The 21,557-nt window shown below is 37.2% G+C and overlaps 2 protein-coding genes across 3 annotated transcripts; both read right to left on the reverse strand.

The window, feature by feature from the left end:
- Positions 1-273: 273 nt before the first annotated feature.
- LOC131953328 (putative serine carboxypeptidase CPVL) lies at positions 274-6,678 on the reverse strand. Its single transcript, XM_059316466.1, has 2 exons — positions 5,324-6,678; positions 274-610 (listed from the first exon to the last, which is right to left on the reverse strand). The coding sequence occupies exons 1-2, from the start codon at positions 6,676-6,678 to the stop codon at positions 577-579; spliced, it is 1,389 nt and encodes a 462-aa protein (XP_059172449.1). The 3' UTR covers positions 274-576.
- Positions 6,679-14,034: 7,356 nt separating this feature from the next.
- On the reverse strand, positions 14,035-21,000 carry LOC131953308 (serine/threonine-protein kinase PAK 2). Of its 2 annotated transcripts, none has more exons than XM_059316444.1 (9): positions 20,871-21,000; positions 18,902-19,115; positions 18,473-18,638; positions 18,164-18,248; positions 17,715-17,778; positions 17,281-17,479; positions 16,817-17,094; positions 16,293-16,416; positions 14,035-15,882 (listed from the first exon to the last, which is right to left on the reverse strand). In XM_059316444.1, exons 2-9 carry the CDS (start codon positions 19,093-19,095, stop codon positions 15,676-15,678), a joined length of 1,317 nt encoding a protein of 438 aa, XP_059172427.1. In that variant the 5' UTR covers positions 19,096-19,115; positions 20,871-21,000; the 3' UTR covers positions 14,035-15,675. The 2 variants fall into 2 exon arrangements, with proteins under 2 accessions (XP_059172427.1, XP_059172428.1); XM_059316445.1 differs by lacking the exon at positions 20,871-21,000 and adding an exon at positions 20,064-20,142.
- Between the last annotated feature and the right edge of the window lie 557 nt (positions 21,001-21,557).

Here is a 21,557-nt window from a genome sequence, read left to right on the forward strand (position 1 = left end):
AGTTTTTAAAAGGCTATAAAGAACACATTTACATTTTAAAATTTAAAGCCATACTTTAAAAATGTTTAGGGTAAACTGAACAAGTTATTAAGAAAAACTACAGAACCATGTAATAAAAAATTTTAAAAAATGTTACACAACAAATAAAGAGGAAAAATAATGATACAGCACAAATGTACAGAAAAAGTGCAAAAATTCAAAGTATATAGGCCCTCATCTATCAGCACACGGAAAAAGATACAGACCAAATGTGGGTGTAATACAATGGGGGGAAAATATAGAAAAGGTAACTGCCTCATCTACTGAAATTCTGTTGATACACAGAACAAAATGAGGCTGCCTGAATGACATTTTACGTGAATTAAGAATTTGATCCATGGGTCTTCAAGCTTTATGGAAAGGCAATCTATACAAAATGGTCGTTTTTACTGAGATTCTTAGCAGTTAATACATCAGTGGTTCAATATACATTGCAATGATAAAAATGCAGTTGAATGTTGATACACGATGAATTACTTGATATCGTTGACATTGGTTGATATAAGTTGAATGACGGTGGACTTTACAAAAAAGGTTTCAAAAATGTTTTTGCCCGCCTCTGAAATTGTGCCTGCAAGAACAAGAAAAAACAGTTTGTAGATTAGTGTGATCATTATTTCTTAAATTGTGGATTATTTGTGGGGTGGGCAACTATACTAATTAATCGGTGTCTGCTTGTTGTCCATGTCGGCATTTTGTCCGGATCCACTAATGGACACCAGCGAGAAAAGTCTCAAAGGTATTTGAGAGGTGTATAAATTCATTTAAAAATCATGCACAGCGTAGTTACAATTAATATGGTTATAAAATCTTGTCTGTCTGGTTTTTTTCGGACTTTACTAAAGATTGGATGTATTTGATGTTTATAATATTTTCGGTAACTAAATAAAAATTTAAAAAAAAGCAAAAACAATTTGGTTTTCACGTGTAATGGCGACATAAACAATGGCATCCTGCTATTGGATAGGCCGCCATTGATTTTATTGTACACATTGTAAGCTAAAAATAGAAAACTAGGTCATGGAGTTTTAAATTTGCATTGTTATTTAAAAACTTGATCTGCAAAGTTTTGTAAACAAATAGTTATCGATCACTAAGTTACTGTACAGCCAATCAGTATTTGTCTTACGAAAGTGAAACATCCGGTTATAACTTAGGCTTGATGAAAAAAAATAGAAATGTAGCCTTAAACTCAACAAATTATTTTCAAGTTCTCTGGATTTGCAACTTTTATAGCATTTATTCTAAAAATATAAAATTTCTAAATTAATTTTAGGCTTAAGTTTTTATTTTTTATTTTTTTTTACGGTCTAAATCTAAAAAGCACGTTTTTATTCCATATCAACAACATTATGGAAGGAATCTCGTCAACTCGCTCGCCTCCATTGACGGACGACGTGGTCGGGCAGAAGAGATTTCTAACCCGAAGTCTCAAGTTTAGATACAGGACGCGGGTAAAACTGCGCAACCTATTATGGACACCCACTAAACTAAAGAACTAGACTTCTATTATGGACATTCACTAAACTAAAGAACTAGACACCTATTATGGACATTCACTAAACTAAAGAACTAGACACGTATTATGGACACCCACTAAACTAAAGAACTAGACTTCTATTATGGACATTCACTAAACTAAAGAACTAGACACCTATTATGGACATTCACTAAACTAAAGAACTAGACACCTATTATGGACATTCACTAAACTAAAGAACTAGACACCTATTATGGACATTCACTAAACTAAAGAACTAGACACCTATTATGGACATTCACTAAACTAAAGAACTAGACACCTATTATGGACATTCACTAAACTAAAGAACTAGACACCTATTATGGACATTCACTAAACTAAAGAACTAGACACCTATTATGGACATTCACTAAACTAAAGAACTAGACACCTATTATGGACATTCACTAAACTAAAGAACTAGACACCTATTATGGACACCCACTAAACTAAAGAACTAGACACCTATTATGGACATTCACTAAACTAAAGAACTAGACACCTATTATGGACACCCACTAAACTAAAGAACTAGACACCTATTATGGACATTCACTAAACTAAAGAACTAGACACCTATTATGGACATTCACTAAACTAAAGAACTAGACACCTATTATGGACATTCACTAAACTAAAGAACTAGACACCTATTATGGACATTCACTAAACTAAAGAACTAGACACCTATTATGGACATTCACTAAACTAAAGAACTAGACACCTATTATGGACATTCACTAAACTAAAGAACTAGACACCTATTATGGACATTCACTAAACTAAAGAACTAGACACCTATTATGGACATTCACTAAACTAAAGAACTAGACACCTATTATGGACATTCACTAAACTAAAGAACTAGACACCTATTATGGACATTCACTAAACTAAAGAACTAGACACCTATTATGGACATTCACTAAACTAAAGAACTAGACACCTATTATGGACATTCACTAAACTAAAGAACTAGACACCTATTATGGACATTCACTAAACTAAAGAACTAGACACCTATTATGGACATTCACTAAACTAAAGAACTAGACACCTATTATGGACACCCACTAAACTAAAGAACTAGACACCTATTATGGACATTCACTAAACTAAAGAACTAGACACCTATTATGGACACCCACTAAACTAAAGAACTAGACACCTATTATGGACATTCACTAAACTAAAGAACTAGACACCTATTATGGACATTCACTAAACTAAAGAACTAGACACCTATTATGGACATTCACTAAACTAAAGAACTAGACACCTATTATGGACATTCACTAAACTAAAGAACTAGACACCTATTATGGACATTCACTAAACTAAAGAACTAGACACCTATTATGGACATTCACTAAACTAAAGAACTAGACACCTATTATGGACATTCACTAAACTAAAGAACTAGACTTCTATTATGGACATTCACTAAACTAAAGAACGTCACGCCTAGTACGTTTTTTTAAGCATATTACAAGTTGAGTACAATTAAGTAAGTATTGAATTTTTTTTTTTAGATTCAGATTTAAGGTACATAGATAAAATATTGATTTTGACATGCATGTTAATGAAAATCGAATTTGAAAACATAAATACAAAGCTTTACACATTTTAAAAAAATATGTCCATTAAGCTAAGTTCCCCTCCCCCCAGCCTTGTGATAAGCTTTCATTTAGTTCATAGTGACTGTTTATTTGTTTGGGGGGTCATCCATAAATGACGTCACACTCGTAGGGGGAGGGGGGTTCCGTAATTTTGTGACGATGTGTGATGAGGGGGAGGGGGGGGTCAGATGTTGCGACGTCACACTTTTGCATTTTAAAAAAGCAATGTTAGAAATTAGAAAACTAATTTTAGAAGTTATTTCGCGTTTTAGATAACTGTTTTAATAAATTGTAATAGTTTAGACAAGATTTTAGAAAAATATCGATGTTTTAAAAAAATTCAACTGCAATTTTGAGGGGAGTTGTAGGTTGAGGTGTGACGTCATTTAGGGGGGGGGGGGGCTGGCTTTTTGTGACGACGTGTGATGGAGGGGAGGGGGGAGGTAAAAATCGTCAAAAAGCGTGACGTCATTTATGGATGACCCCTTGTGATAAATCTTTTGACCCATTTACTTTACGGAAAAATCCGTCTCTGATGCGCTTAAAATTCTTACTAGAGGGTCTCACTGGTTAAAGTGGAACTTATGTGGAGGGGTGGGCAACATGGAACTTATGGGGTGGGGCAACATGGAACTTATGGGGTGGGGCAACATGGAACTTATGTGATGGGGCGACATGGAACTTATGTGGTGGGGCGACATGGAACTTTTGTGGTGGAGTGGGGCAACATGGAACTTATGTGGTGGGGCGACATGGAACTTATGTGGAGGGGCGACATGGAACTTATGTGGTGGGGCGACATGGAACTTATGTGGTGGGGCGACATGGAACTTATGTGGTGGGGCAACATGGAACTTATGTGGTGGGGCGACATGGAACTTATGTGGTGGGGCGACATGGAACTTATGGGGTAGGGTGGGGCGACACGGAACTTATGGGGTAGGGTGGGTGACATGGAACTTATGTGGTGGGGCGACATGGAACTTATGTGGTGGGGCGACATGGAACTTATGTGGAGGGGCGACATGGAACTTATGGGGTAGGGTGGGGCGACATGGAACTTATGGGGTAGGGTGGGGCGACACGGAACTTATGGGGTAGGGTGGGTGACATGGAACTTATGTGGTGGGGCGACATGGAACTTATGTGGTGGGGCGACATGGAACTTATGGGGTAGGGTGGGGCGACACGGAACTTATGGGGTAGGGTGGGTGACATGGAACTTATGTGGTGGGGGGGGGGGGGGGCACATGGAACTTATGAGGTGGGGCAACATGGAACTTATGTGGTGGGGCAACATGGAACTTATGTGGTGGGGCAACATGGAACTTATGTGGTGGGGCAACATGGAACTTATGTGGTGGGGCAACATGGAACTTATGTGGTGGGGCAACATGGAACTTATGTGATGGGGCGACATGGAACTTATGTGGTGGGGCGACATGGAACTTTTGTGGTGGAGTGGGGCAACATGGAACTTATGTGGTGGGGCGACATGGAACTTATGTGGAGGGGCGACATGGAACTTATGTGGTGGGGCGACATGGAACTTATGTGGTGGGGCAACATGGAACATGTGGTGGGGCGACATGGAACTTATGTGGTGGGGCGACATGGAACTTATGGGGTAGGGTGGGTGACATGGAACTTATGTGGTGGGGCGACATGGAACTTATGTGGTGGGGCAACATGGAACTTATGGGGTAGGGTGGGTGACATGGAACTTATGTGGTGGGGCGACATGGAACTTATGTGGTGGGGCTACATGGAACTTATGTGGTGGGGCGATATGGAACTTATGTGGTGGGGGGGGGGGGCACATGGAACTTATGAGGTGGGGCAACATGGAACTTATGTGGTGGGGCAACATGGAACTTATGTGGTGGGGCAACATGGAACTTATGTGGTGGGGCAACATGGAACTTATGTGGTGGGGCAACATGGAACTTATGTGGTGGGGCAACATGGAACTTATGTGGTGGGGCGACATGGAACTTATGTGGTGGGGCAACATGGAACTTATGGGATGGGGCGACATGGAACTTATGTGGTGGGGCGACATGGAACTTATGTGGTGGGGCAACATGGAACTTATGGGATGGGGCGACATGGAACTTATGTGGTGGGGCAACATGGAACTTACTTAATGGGGGTAATACAGCCGTGTTCCACAAACTGCATCATCATGTCCAGGGTGGTCTCAGGTTGGTCACGTGGGGTCTGGTGCCCCGCCCCCTTGACCACCACCCGGCAGAAGCGGTCGGTCTGTGAGTAGAATCCCCGGACACGGCCGTCCTCCGACACCCACGCAGTCCGTCGCGTCTGATTGTAGCTCTTCTGTCCGGTCCAAGGTGTCGTCTGCACGGCCATGTCCACCGTCACGGAGCTGACGATGACGTCATAGTCCCCGGAAAAGAGCAGAACCTTGTAGCTGTTCATCAGCACCGCCATTTCCGGCTTGACGCTGACGAAAAACTCCTGGCCGAATTTTTCGAAAAGCTCCAAGTTAAAACTTACGAATGTTCGGTTCCCAACATGCACCGCTTTACTCGTAGTTCCGGAGCTCATGATGATCTTTACGTCATCTATCCTCACCTGCTCGTCAGTGACGTAATTATCCAATGTAAATAGTCCAACATACGGCAGCACCAGCAGCTGAATGTCTATCATGTTCAGCTTTTTTTTACTATTCTTCTGAAAATTTTCCAACTCCTGATTCGCCACTCTTTGGTATTTTCTCTTCTGCGCATGACTGATGACCCCCATACTGTAAAGATATTCAAAATACGCCACATTCTGAACCGGCGGGTCATAAAACGCTCCGCCTATGTAAATCCCAGTTAAAGGAATATCCGTCTTTTTATTCTGGATTTGTTGGTGTATGTAGTGAGCGAAGTGGGGGATATACTTCCCAGCATACGACTGCCCGCCAATGTAAAGCTCTCTGTGTTTGTACTCAGGAAACATGACGTAAAATTGCTCCAAGAAGGAGTACAGGTCCAGTGTGATCCCTTCATGTGTCGCTCTGACCCCTGCCGCGCCGGATTCCGTGTAGCTGTACCCAGCGCCAACAGGACTGTCGACGTACAGCATAGAAAACGGGTCAGCCCACGAATGCCGGCGTTTTTTTAAATACAGGTAATCCATATCGTCAATGAAAATTTCCAGCGGGCCGTTTTCCCAAAGCAAACCGACCATCGAGGAGATCATGGGTCCACCGTTCAGCCAGACGAGCAGAGGGGCGTGGCTGTTGTTTGCAGACGGGAAAAACCAGAAAAATAAATGGTTGCCCAGGGTTTGGTTGGCGGTGATGTACCCGGCGTAGCTCTCGTTTAGCTCCGCGAGAGGGAAGTCACGGGGGTCAACGGAGCTTAACTTCCGGGCCTGCTCGATGGAGCCGTTGTTCAGATATGGCGTTAGAAGAAGTGGCTCCTCTTCACCCACACACAGCGTCGTCACAAAGTGAAGGCAACTCAGCGTGAGTAAATAGCCTAACATCTTGTTTGATTCAATGGCTCTGGAAATGTGTCAAATTCGTTAATAGCAAATTAGTGGAATTTTGGAGGAAAGGTGGAAATATGTGTAACTGAAAACATAACTGTATAGGTATATATATATATATATATATATATATATATATATATATATATATATATATATATATATATATAGTTGATCATATATAGATCAGAATAGGAGGTCTGACTATCGTGATCAATAAATCAAAAAGTAAGGTTTACAATAAAACTATTTTTATATAATTTCTCAGAAGAGTGATGAACATTGTTATTTTCTTTAAAGATGTGGTGTAAATTGTGGTTACTTTAGGGAAAGGACGCGATGGGGGGATTTTGTGACGTCCATATATGCAAATGCAGGAATATAGGTATATATTTATATATATATATATATATATATATATATATATATATATATATATATATATATATATATATATATATATATATATATATATATATATATATATATATATATCCAGTATGTCTCATATGTGCAACTAATTGTTTAACACAAATGAAAACTAAGGTTGTGTTAGCACAAGTTAACTTATCTTCGAATTAATAGAAAACAAAATTCAATTGATTTACCTTTCCCTCTTGACGTACGGACAGCCTTGTTAATTCTATTACAGCTAGCCAACATCTCAGGGTGAACCAAATAAAAAGCGAGAAAGAAACACCAGCATCCGTGATTTATCGACCTCTCATCTTTCGCACGTGAAATGACAACATCCGCCGAGCATCCTAAGCAAATAACGACAACTCTGGCTGGGCCAGGCGTTTAGACTGGAACAATCTGACACGATCAGCGCACTCGTCACTCCATGTTTTCATAAGACGTCATGACATTTACAACGATCCTCAAACAAGCGTACGATGGGGACGAAGAAGTTGCTACAGGTTACACTGATAGAAATCAACATAGCACGAGAAGCGTTTCTTTCAGAAATCTATTCGAATTACCTCTACCGAAATAGACCCCCCCCCCTAGGATATTTGGGATTGCATATATATATATATATATATATATATATATATATATATATATATATATATATATATATATATATATATATATATATATATATATATATATATATATATATATCATCATCATTCAAAGGCTATTTGCTGCCGGAAACGTTCATCGAAAAACTTTTTAAAATAAAATAATACTGAAATGTGTGGTCCGCTTTAAATTTAGTGGTACTTTGAGTTGAAGATGTTCATCTGTTTGTTTGTTGGTTTTTTTTTTTTTTTTACTTTGGCATTTGAAGTGTTCATGTAGTCCAGCCGCCTTGTCCGGTACCCGTTAGATCTGAGTGAACTCAAGCAGTAACCTCGGTACCGCTCAACACCGCTGTCCTATGATAAGATTGCAATGTTAATGGAAACATCAAACAACCCGGGTTAAGACCAAGTTAGTTGCCAATAAATGACGTCAAATCCTGAGGGGAGGGTCAGATCGCACTATAGTGACAATGTGTGTCTAGGGGACGTTAAGAATCAAATGATGGATAAACGTGATAATTTTAGTTAGAACAACGTTGGGGTGGGGTAAGTTGAATTGTGTGAGGTCATATGGAGAGAAGTGAACCTGTCATTCAATGACTACTTGTGACAATGTAGTGGGGTCGTGTTAAAAACAAAATCGACTTTAAACACGTCACGTCATTTGTGGACGACCCTTAAGTATCCATTTACTTGCGCGCGAAATTTCCAAATTATTGTTTTATTGTCTGCACAGTGCGCAGAATAAAGCTCCTGGATGTCTATATTTCCTGTCCTAGTTTCTACCACGACCACTACAACGTTGTAGTAAACCTCCAGCACGTCTAACGCTTTATTTCGGGGTACCCTGGCGAAAAATTTGAGATTCCCAGTCTCTTATCGCTGGCCAGTTTCTCGTTTGTTTTCTTTGATGATTACTAAAGTAAATGAATATAAAAGGTTGTAGTTAAAGGAAGGAAGGTTTTAATGTGGCACATTTATTACTGGTGAAGTTTTTATTGAGAATCTTGTTATTTAGAGGTCTTTCCCGTTGTTGGTGAGAGGCATGTATGTATGTATATATATATATATATATATATATATATATATATATATATATATATATATATATATATATATATATATATATATATATATATATATATATATATATATATATATATATATATATATATATATATATATATATATATGTGTATATATTTTGTGTCCTCCACAACATGAGGCCGACACAGAAAGCTCCTTCCGCTTTTGTCGGTATTCAGAGGCATATTGACGGGGTGAGCGGTAGAGTATATTTGTCCCCGGGTGCCGAACCTAGGTGCGCCAAAATGGGTTGGAAAAAAATAAAAGCTCATTTTAGCAGCAGTTTTTAATTGCAAATATAAAAAATATAAGGGGGGGCGCCAAATTGAAAGTTTGTCCCCGCGCGCGGGGAGGGGTCTCTACACCTCTGTCGGTATCATGCAATTTTCCTGGCAGTCCCCCATGACAGTCCTGCCTCTGCCCCCCAAGTCTCCCTAGGCCTACACTGTTTACTTTTTAACTGAGACGTCCAGTTTAGCGCCATTCCTGCGATATCATCTGGATTCATTCTTAGGGAAGTGTCCGTTCCAGCGCCATCTTTCGGAAACGTCTTCCATTTCCATCTCTGCTAGTAGTCTATCATCAGAGACGGTGTTAGGCCATATGATACCATTTATCCTTCCTTTATATGATACCATTTATCCTTCCTTTATATGATACCATTTATCTTTCGCCAGCACCTAGTTTGGAATGAGTCCAGTGATCTGCTTGTGGCGATTGCTAATCCCCAGTATTCGCTGCCATAAAGTTATTTTTGAGGAGATTCTCTTCGACCGCCATGTTTTTTGCATGGCTGCAAAGGCTTGTTTGGCTTTAGAGTAACCTTCATAATTGACGATGCTGCCTATCTATAATGTAATCTTTTACTTTCTTTATTTCTGTGTTGTATATTTTTATAAGTTTTTGGCTGGTTGTATTTTGCTTCATAACTTTGGTTTAGCTAATGTTTAAATGAGTCCAACTCCATTTGCAATGGTCGGCCCAAGGCCCCGCGCAGATGGTTGACCCAAGGCCCCGCGCAGATGGTTGACCCAAGGCCCCGCGCAGATGGTTGACCCAAGGCCCCGCGCAGATGGTTGACCCAAGGCCCCGCGCAGATGGTTGACCCAAGGCCCCGCGCAGATGGTCGGCCCAAGGCCCCGCGCAGATGGTTGACCCAAGGCCCCGCGCAGATGGTTGACCCAAGGCCCCGCGCAGATGGTTGACCCAAGGCCCCGCGCAGATGGTTGACCCAAGGCCCCGCGCAGATGGTTGACCCAAGGCCCCGCGCAGATGGTTGACCCAAGGCCCCGCGCAGATGGTTGGCCCAAGGCCCCGCGCAGATGGTTGACCCAAGGCCCCGCGCAGATGGTTGACCCAAGGCCCCGCGCAGATGGTTGACCCAAGGCCCCGCGCAGATGGTTGGCCCAAGGCCCCGCGCAGATGGTTGACCCAAGGCCCCGCGCAGATGGTTGACCCAAGGCCCCGCGCAGATGGTTGGCCCAAGGCCCCGCGCAGATGGTTGGCCCAAGGCCCCGCGCAGATGGTTGACCCAAGGCCCCGCGCAGATGGTTGACCCAAGGCCCCGCGCAGATGGTTGACCCAAGGCCCCGCGCAGATGGTTGACCCAAGGCCCCGCGCAGATGGTTGACCCAAGGCCCCGCGCAGATGGTTGGCCCAAGGCCCCGCGCAGATGGTTGACCCAAGGCCCCGCGCAGATGGTTGACCCAAGGCCCCGCGCAGATGGTTGGCCCAAGGCCCCGCGCAGATGGTTGGCCCAAGGCCCCGCGCAGATGGTTGACCCAAGGCCCCGCGCAGATGGTTGGCCCAAGGCCCCGCGCAGATGGTCGGCCCAAGGCCCCGCGCAGATGGTTGGCCCAAGGCCCCGCGCAGATGGTTGGCCCAAGGCCCCGCGCAGATGGTTGACCCAAGGCCCCGCGCAGATGGTCGGCCCAAGGCCCCGCGCAGATGGTTGACCCAAGGCCCCGCGCAGATGGTCGGCCCAAGGCCCCGCGCAGATGGTCGGCCCAAGGCCCCGCGCAGATGGTCGGCCCCAGGTCCCTACCAGTACGGGTAGTCGTTGCCTTAACGCCACCTCTGACTGTTCTGATCTAATCGAAGAAATAAAAGTCATTTGCTTGACTAGGCACAAAAAGGAAAAAAGTTTAAAAAGCCACTTAAGTGTAAGTATACAGTGTTTATAAGTTGAGGAAAATTAGGTGTATTACTTTAATAAACTTGGTTTGTTACTTTAATAAACGTAACTTGTTACTTTAATAAACATGGTTTGTTATTTTAAACCTAAAAAAATTCGCACAAATGCTTCGACTAAATAAGCACGCGCTTAGTCTACTTCAAAAATTAATTTTAACTAAAATGTGAACATGTACTTGGGTATTTTTCTTAGAAGATTTACTAGATGGCTTTATTTTTTTTCTAGTAGGTTGACAGAACTACACCCTACACAATACATAATGCTCACGTTCATGCAATGCTATGGTAAACATGCAATCGTTCTAGTGAAAACTCGGTGAACTAGATACACAAATATATTTTTTTACTGCCAGCTCTTATTTACCGAATTTATTGTCTGGCAGAATATACTGTGTGTTAGAGCTTATTTATTTGATCTCTGGCTTTTGTTCGTCTTTTTCTTTAGTAAAACAACAAGCCCAACTTCGTATATAAACTGGACTGTGATCTCCAGATCAGCGGGTGCCCCATATAGCTTTTCCTTGAGTGGAGTGTGTGCACATTTTAGGCAACAACACAAACAATTGTTAACACACCGCCCAAACTAGTGAAATGTTATTTCATTGACCAGCTCCTTTCAGGTTCATATTATACATAATTTCTTTCCCAAACACGACACATTTAGTGTTACAAAAAAAAGTATTTTAAAGTGATCGACGAAATCACACAATTTTTAGAGAAAAGAATCACTGAAGTATTTGTAGATCTATTTTTAAAATATGTAAACCTGCTAAGTGGTTCTTCCAGATTATTTTCTCCGGGGGGGGGGGGGGGGAGGGGGGGCACGAAATTTTAGGGTGGCGGACTAAAATTTCCGGGGGGGGGGGGCGGGGGGCGGACACGATTTAAAGTATATATTTTCTATATCAATTCCATTTGGTTACGGGGGGGGGGGGGCTGTCGACTCTCTGGGGGGGTGGGGGGCGCAGAGCCGCCCCTTCCCCCCCCCCCCCCCCCTTTGATGAGATGCCTGGAAGAAACACTGATCCTGCTGTGTTCAGCTGTTTATCTAACCAGTTTAAACGTAAAAAAAATAGAGCGAAAGTAAGAAAAATACAATTCAAGACAACATTATCAACCACTGTTGTATATCATCACCCCACCCCATTTGTAATGAAACCACAAACCCCCACCCCACCCCATTTGTAATGAAACAATAAACCACCACCCCCACCCCATTTGTAATGAAACAATAAACCACCACCCCACCCCATTTGTAATGAAACAATAAACCACCACCCCCACCCCATTTGTAATGAAACAACAAACCACCACCCCCACCCCATTCAACTTAGTTTAACGACAACTCACGGCCACGCCTCTTCGTGTCAAATAGGAGCTCTTTACACGATCACTTTATTATAAGTGTGTGTTGCATGTGTGACATGACACTTTAGATCGTAACACTTAACGTAAAATTTAAATTGTGTATCACTTTATTATAAGTGTGTGTTGCATGTGTGACATGACACTTTAGATCGTAACACTTAACGTTAAATTTAAATTGTGTATCACTTTATTAGAAGTGTGTGTTGCATGTGTGACATGACACTTTAGATCGTAACACTTAACGTTAAATTTAAATTGTGTATCACTTTATTATAAGTGTGTGTTGCATGTGTGACATGACACTTTAGATCGTAACACTTAACGTTAAATTTAAATTGTGTATCACTTTATTAGAAGTGTGTGTTGCATGTGTGACATGACACTTTAGATCGTAACACTTAACGTTAAATTTAAATTGTGTATCACTTTATTATAAGTGTGTGTTGCATGTGTGACATGAGACTGTAGATCGTAAAACTGAACGTTAAATTTAAATTGTGTATCACTTTATTATAAGTGTGTGTTGCATGTGTGACATGAGACTGTAGATCGTAAAACTGAACGTTAAATTTAAATTGTGTATCACTTTATTATAAGTGTGTGTTGCATGTATGACATGACACTTTAGATCGTAACACTTAACGTTAAATTTAAATTGTGTATCACTTTATTATAAGTGTGTGTTGCATGTGTGACATGACACTTTAGATCGTAAAACTTAACGTTAAATTTAAATTGTGTATCACTTTATTATAAGTGTGTGTTGCATGTGTAACATGACACTTTAGATCGTAACACTTAACGTTAAATTTAAATTGTGTATCACTTTATTATAAGTGTGTGTTGCATGTATGACATGACACTTTAGATCGTAACACTTGACGTTAAATTTAAATTGTGTATCACTTTATTATAAGTGTGTGTTGCATGTATGACATGACACTTTAGATCGTAACACTTGACGTTAAATTTAAATTGTGTATCACTTTATTATAAGTGTGTGTTGCATGTGTGACATGACACTTTAGATCGTAACACTTAACGTTAAATTTAAATTGTGTATCACTTTATTAGAAGTGTGTGTTGCATGTGTGACATGACACTGTAGATCGTAACACTTAACGTTAAATTTAAATTGTGTATCACTTTATTAGAAGTGTGTGTTGCATGTGTGACATGACACTGTAGATCGTAACACTTAACGTTAAATTTAAATTGTGTATCACTTTATTAGAAGTGTGTGTTGCATGTGTGACATGACACTGTAGATCGTAAAACTGAACGTTAAATTTAAATTGTAGGTCCATACTTCCGTTGGGGGGGGGGGGGGTGAAAGTTAAGATTTTGCTTCCGATAGTTTGATTCATTTATTTCATGCACACGTCAGTTGGCGAAGAAGAAAAATCAGTGCATTTAGATCACAAACATTGCAAAATGCTAAGAGACATGCGGGCTACTCAGTTAATTGCCTCACAGCGCTGGGTTAGAAACTGTGTTCCCACGAAATATCAACAGGAAGAGGCGAGGTGTGTGTGAAGTTAGCGAAGAGCAGGTTTTAAAACACGACACTTAACGCACTCATGTCTGATCGCATTTACTCACACGCTCCGTTATCTAAATCTAGCGCAGCAGGTAACGGCATGCACCAAAAAATAAAAAATAAAACACTCCAGTTGAGTTTTTCAAAAGCTTTAATCGGCAAACTTTACAAGATTTATCTCCCTTATTTGTATTACTTCTTTAAAAAATTTCAGCTTCCCAGTTATTAGGAAAACTTACTGTTCATACATGTATATTCATGACAAACCGACAAGATGCTATTATAATCTCAATTATTGGTGATAATTATTGGTGACAAAAATCGACTAGTTATCAATCATGTATAAATAAAAGTCTAAAAAATGTTTGGAATGTTCTTCTATGAATGCTTTGGAATGAACATAAAATAAAATAAAATTATGTTGACTTATTGTTCTATGAGATTCTATATGCAAATTGAAATACAAAACAAAAACATATATTAATAAAAGCATGGGAATGTATAGCCCTACACAACTTTATCATAAGAATCATGAAGCCTTACACAAACATGAGCATAGGAAAAATCTGCAAACTATAAAAAAAAAACATGATTTCAGAAAGTAGCAATGAAACAAATAGCAAAACTTACATCACAATATATTTAAGAGATGAGTAGATTTTCGTTGTTTTAAAAAAATTATTAGCAGTAAGCGTTTAATATTTTTTTTTATAAAAAAGAGTAAATTAAAAAATTATTAGCAGTAAGCGTTTAATTTTTTTTTTTTTTTAAAAGAGTAAACATGCATAGTCAGGATTGAGTAGATAAAACAGTACCAACAAATGTTTGGACATAAAGGTTGCATGGTTATGATCTGAAGAGCAGAAAATAGTTTTGGGAATCTGAAACTATTTCTCAAGTGTGTTGTCTGGACAAGTCTATATGTGTCCAGACAAGTCTATTTGTGTCTAAACAAGTCTATTTGTGTCTAGACAAGTCTATCTGTTCAGTGTTTGCTGTCCAGGATCAAGCCTATAGAACAAACAGGGCACCATCAGATGTCTAGTGCCTGGCTCAAATTTCAATGTCAGGGAAGTGAAGACAGCTTGACAAGACACTAGCCACCTATTCCCTAAATAGTCTGTGGCTATTGATGGACATGGGATGGCATGGTCAAGGTGAAAAGCACATGATGATTACTAACTCAAAGTTTGCTTGCTGGGTTCTGTTCAACAGATCACCCCAAACTCTGATGGTTCAATAACTCCAGTAAGAGAACTTAAACAGCTAGGGTTAGTCTGACTGCACAAACCTTCCATATGTTGTAGTAAAAAAATAGACACTCTACTTCATCTGTCTAGTAGACCATCAGTTCAGAGCTTTTAACCCCAATGATTTTGATATTAAGAGTAGGTCAGGGAGGAAAGTAATGAAGTACATTTATACAGTTGAGCATAATTATTTCTTTAGCACCCAAGTCTACTAAAGGGCATGACAAATCTACTTTCAATGAACACACAACCTAATATGAGACAGTTAACTCATTCACTCAGATTTTGTATGTTTCCAAACAATAACAGACTAACACAAAGTCTTGCTCACTGAAAACATTGTACTTAAAATTTGTAGAAAAATATAAAATTCTAGAAATGCAATTAGGTTATAAAAGCATGAGCGAAAAAATGAATAGTAAATTAAAGAAGACTATGAGCATTCACCAAAGGTCATGAGCATCCACCAAAGGTCATGGGCATCCACCAAAGGTCAGGAGCATTTTCCAAAAATCAACAACTGTTCTTAGTATACAAGCTTTTTCTCCTTATGTTGACGAACTGCCTCAAGCACCTCGCTAATAAAAGTTAACGGCTCAGCTGTCTTGATGAAGGGGTGGGCTAAAAGTTTGGATGCACTGGCTCTTTTGTCAACATTTGGCTCCAAGCATTTGTTCAGGAAATCTTTGAGCTCAGAAGACAGATTTTGTTCATTTGGAATATCAGGCTTGCCCTGTTCATGGAATTTAAAAAAAAAACGTCTTATTTTTTTTTTAGAACAGACATTAAATCCTTATTCAAAAATTAGTAAGAGGAGTAACTCTTTACTGAAGTTTAAGAACAGTGAAATAAATATTTTAATAATTTTATAATCAGATAAAACAGCTTCACTATTTGTTAGTTAAATAAAATACTTGGACAGTTTAAAGAATAGTAATACCTTTTTACGCTATTTATTATTTAGCTTTAAGTCACCAACATTTCAAAAGCAAATAATTGTAAACTTTCAAAAATGTTACATTACTCAATTACTTAAGATTATTGTCTTGAACATCTACAAAAGTCATATTAATGAACAGAAACGTAAACAAACCTTAAAAAAAAAAAAAAAAAAAAAAAGAAAAAAAGAAAAAAATAACAAACCTTCTGGGCAATGAGGAAAAATGCTCTAAACTGTGGTACATCCATATAAGGGGGTTGTCCATCTATCATTTCTATCACCATGATACCAAGACTCCAAACATCAACCTTAACACTGTAACTTTTACTGTAAACATTTTTAAAAATCAGTGAATCATAAAAAAAAAATATAAAGCAATACTTCATGATACAGTCACCCCTACAGCCATTTAAATTTATAGTTATGAATCTTACAGTTTATGTATTAGTTACCTTGATTTTTTAATTAAACTATTATTTAAATTTACTCTGTAATTAATAATTGGAAATGTATTTATATTTCATGATTTTTTAAAAATGATGTACCTTATTTTATCACCAGCACAAACAACATTAAACTATAGGTTCTTTTACTATTCATAGTGTAATTGAATATATATATTTTTTTATTTAATGAATATACATAACCTGACATTTAAAAAAAAAACCATCCTAATAATTTATTTGCATTATCTCCCCTTATGATGTGCTCTACTTACTCCCCTTACCATGCTGCAACTTCAGGAGCCATCCAGTATGTGGTGCCACATCTGGTTATCCTTTCTCTCCTCTCTATACTCAGCTGAGCACAGAATCCAAAGTCAGTGAGCTTGACCGACCCCGCCCTGCCGAGGAGGACGTTGTCGCTCTTGATGTCTCGGTGGATGATGTTGTTCTTGTGGAGGTACTCCAGACCCTTCAGACACTCTCCGCTAATTGCCGCCATCTGCGATTCTTTCAGAATAACTGTGTTCACCACAGCAGTCAGATCTCCGCCATCCAAAAGCTAAAACAGAAAATGTTGATATGCAATGTTTTATATTAACAGAAAACTTTCAACCACATATCTAAAAAAAAATTTTTGTTCAAAAAAAAAAAGAATAATCATTTAAAAAACTTATGAAACAATACAATAAATCATAAGTAAACCTCTTGTTTTTTTTTTATGGAACCTTATTTATAAAATTCTTACCTCCATGACTAAGGAGAGTTCGTTTCCCTGAATGAAACAATCTAAAAAGTTGACTAAATTTTCATGCTTGCAACTCTGCATGATCTTGATCTCTGTGATGAGCATGTCTTTCTTGGGCTGGTGGGTCAGATCCATGATCTTGATGGCCACCACCTGATTGGTTGTCCTACACCTGGCTTTGTGCACTCGTCCTGATGCTCTATTTAAACATGTGTTTATTTAAGGTGTGATTAATTTTTTTTTGTCTTATTATTTTACAATAAAATAGAAGTCTAAATTTATTTTCAACTAACAACTTTAAGACTAACATGATGAAATGTATATTTCTAAGCATAAATAAGAATGAATTTTTAAAATTGTTTTATTGATTCATAAATTATTACTTCATTTTTAGTACAATAAGAGAAGAATATTTATTCTAAAACGGAACTAACCCTTTTCCAAGTTCTTGTTGAATTTCATATTTATCTACAACACTGCCAGTATTTGCTACCTTTCCTGTGAAATAAAATAGGTGAAAACTTAACTGTTACAAAAGTCAAATCTAAAGGGAACAAATTTGAGAATTAAACAACAGACTTAAGTGTTTATATATTATATCATCAAAATAGTCAAGAAAATAAATGGTGCTGTTAGGTATACGACTATGATTGTAATACTCATTTAAAGGTTAAAATTTACTTATTATTGTTTATATATATATATATATATATATATATATATATATATATATATATATATATATATATATATATATATATATATATATATATATATATATGCATATATGTGTATTTCTATTGACACAAAAATAAAGTAGTTGAGGTAGCCCTTATAATTTTACAAAGGCGATAGTTGATTAAACAAAATCAAACAAACTAACGAATTTTAGAATTGAATTCCCCATCACCCATGCCAACTCTCAACGGTCTGAATCTAAAATGGCCATCTGATTCATCTGTGCTTTCCTGAAAACACAATACAAAATAGTTGTGTTTTTAATTCAATGTAGTGTTACTTTAAATAAGTTGATATTCATATTACTAGTAAAATACATATATATAGACCTATATCTATCTATATCTATTTATCTACATATATATATATATATATATATATATATATATATATATATATATATATATATATATATAATCATTTAAAAATTGTTAACTATTCACACTACACTTACACACTCTATACTATCAACACTGTCCTCAGCCTCCAAGTTATTATCTCTCCCTTCATCTAATGCAGGGTGCGATGCCTCAATGATCAAATATTTTGGCTTCACCAACTTCAGGTATGCACGCATGGAGTTGAGCACCATTTCAGGATTATCTTGTATTTCTTCATCTCTAAATGCAAAAAAAATAAATCTTTATAACTGTTTCACTTTTGTATAAATTATTCTAAAAATAATAGTATAAATTATACTCTATGTAAAATATTAACGAGTAGCAAAGTAGCGCAGTCCTTTGATTCCATTTTTAAAAGATTAAACATCACTATTTTCTTTATATAATAAAAAAAATTTACTATTTTTATCACAATAACCGAAAGTTTGTAATAATTAAAAAAAAGAAATGACTTGCAAGATGCACATAAATTGAAAGCTTACGTTATTTTGGAATTCTTCAGAATTTGTCCCCACACAGTTGGCAGACCAATAAATTCTTTTTTCTCCTTATTAAATGTGACTTTGCTGAGCTCAAAGTTTGCTTGATCTTTCAACAACATTAAACTGTCATCTTCAGCCGGTCTTTCTAAAGTATTCTGTTGTTTGGCCTTTCTGAATGAAAGCTCTGTACTCATTTTTAATGGCTCTTTTTACCCTGAAAAAAATTTTTATTTCAGTCCCAAGCCACTAGAAAATGATAATCATATTCTATAAGGTAAATTAGATATATAATTTAATTTTACACATATTTTTCTACTGGATTTTAAGTTGCCAATGGACACCAGCGAGTTGACGAGATTCCATCCGTAATATTGTTGTCATGGAATAAAAATGTTCTTTTTTAGATTTAGGACCATAAAACTAGTAAAAGATAAAATTTTATTAAAAACTTAAGCCTAAAATTAATTCAGAAATGTAATATTTTTAGAATCAATGCTATACAAGTTGCAGATCCAGAGAACTTGAAAATAATTTGTTGAGTTTAAGGCTACATTTCTATTTATTTTCATCAAGCCTAAGTTATAACCCGATGTTTCACTTTCGTAAGACAAACATTGATTGGCTGTAAAGGAACTCCGTGATCGATTTCTGACAGCCCCACTTTATAGTTATTTTGTTTACAAAACTTTGCAGATCAAATTTTTAAATAACTATGCAAATTTAAACACCATGACCTATTGTTTCTATTTTTAGCTTACAATGTGTACAATAAAACTTATGTCGGCCATTGTTTATGTCGCCATTACACGTGAAAACCAAATTGTTTTTTCTTTTTTTTTAATTTTTATTTAGTTACCGAAAATATTAAAAACATCAAATACATCCAATCTTTAGTTAAGTCCGAAAAAAACCAGACAGACAGGATTTTATAACCATATTAATTGTAACTACGCCGTGCAAGATTTTAAAATGAATTTATACACCTCTCAAATACCTTTGAGACTTTTCTCGCTGGTGTCCATTGACTACATTTTTAAATTAAAATAAGTTTTGCAAATAGTTTCCTTGGGATAAAACTAAACAGCTCTTATAAATATAATAATGTAATTATACAATAACACATTATACAAAGTAGTTGTTAATAATTCCAAAAATGTCTTACTACAGACTACAGACATTGATTATTATTAATTTGATCTTTTGCAACAAAACAAAAAACATTTCAGACTGATAACTTTCTTCCTGTTTAACTTAACAAGTAATAATTCCTCAAATTAAAAGTTACAGATTCATACAGTTACACTGTTACAGTTATCTGTAATATTGAATTTTTATTTTTAAAATATATTATAGAAGTCTAACTTTTTTTTTACATATCATATTCAAAAGTGATTTTTTAAGAGTAAACAGATAGAAATAATTTAATCAAGGTGATATTATTTTTCCAATCCACGCTTTTAATGTAGAATCTATCAACTCGCTAGCGGCTAGTAGGCTAGATCTTAATCTAATGATTAAAAAATTAATTTAAAAAAAACTGTTAATTTTTCTAAATCAACAATTTTTATCTTTCATTAATTGAATGTAGATCTACATAGATCTATGTTAATGGCATCATCAAAAATGACGATCTATTGCTGTGTCCTAATTTTAGAATGCCCTACTATAAAACGCAAACATCGTATTAACGTATTTGGGTCATTATTGATTCAATATGTACTAGAATCTATGTACATTGACCTTGATGTAGAACTAGAGTTACTGGACTAGATATATCATAATGCATTATGTAAATCAATATAGATCTATCTAAAAAAATTATTATTGTATTGTATAAAATAAAGCATAGATCTATTATTTATTTGAGAAAATAATCACAATATAATAATATGAATCAGAGGCTATAACAAATTATTCTTTTAAGCTATTATAATAATAAAAATTATTACATTTCAGGATTTTGGCTTACCTTCTTAATCTTGTACTCAAACGAGAAAAACACTTCGTATTAAGAAAATAGATTCTTGATTAGACCTTGGAAGGAAATGATACTAAAACTGTTTGTTGTAGTCGATCTTTGTGACAGGTAATAACTATAAATAGCATAAAGGGGCGTCCAAAGGTATTTCTTTTCCAAAAAGGGACGCAACAAACATTATCCGTCTTGTTTTATATCAACAACAAAATAAGTATTGTACTAATAATCTAGTATCTATATTGGATTTATAGTTGTTTTGTTTGTTTTTATTACATAGTTTTGCGAAAGCGCATTAAAATGCTTATGTATTTATAAAATTTTATATGTAATGCTAATAGAACAAACAAAAAAAAGAACAAAATGATATAATTATGCAAATTATCGAAAAACGGAAATTGCTAAATCTATTTATAGAAATTGATAATACAAGTGTCACCACACCAATACGAAATGCTTAGTAAAATGAATAAAAAACCCACAAAAACACAAGAAAGTAGGAGAGATCAGGTAATCTGGTTAAACCAGAGTTTCTTCCAGTCATCTTTTCGGGGGGGGGGGGGCCTCCGCCACTCCCCCCCCCCCCGAACGAAATGAAATTTATATAGAAAATATATACTTTTAACAGTGCCCTCCCCCGAAAATTTCAAGTGCCCCCCCCCCCCCCCCGGAGAAAAAGTC

Source organism: Physella acuta, unplaced genomic scaffold (genome assembly GCF_028476545.2).
Source record: "Physella acuta isolate Inbredline_101_S28 unplaced genomic scaffold, ASM2847654v3 ptg000916l, whole genome shotgun sequence".
Classification (NCBI taxonomy): Eukaryota; Metazoa; Mollusca; class Gastropoda; family Physidae; genus Physella; species Physella acuta.

Coding starts and splice junctions, on each gene's coding strand:
- LOC131953328 (XM_059316466.1), bottom strand. CDS start 6,678: ATGTTAGGCTATTTACTCACGCTGAGTTGCCTTCACTTTGTGACGACG. Junction 611..5,323: donor GGCTGTATTACCCCCATTAA/GTAAGTTCCATG, acceptor TTGTTCTTGCAG/GCACAATTTCAGAGGCGGGC.
- LOC131953308 (XM_059316444.1), bottom strand. CDS start 19,095: ATGAGTACAGAGCTTTCATTCAGAAAGGCCAAACAACAGAATACTTTA. Junction 17,480..17,714: donor CAACAAGAACTTGGAAAAGG/GTTAGTTCCGTT, acceptor ATGTTTAAATAG/AGCATCAGGACGAGTGCACA. Junction 16,417..16,816: donor GCTCCTGAAGTTGCAGCATG/GTAAGGGGAGTA, acceptor AAATGTTTACAG/TAAAAGTTACAGTGTTAAGG.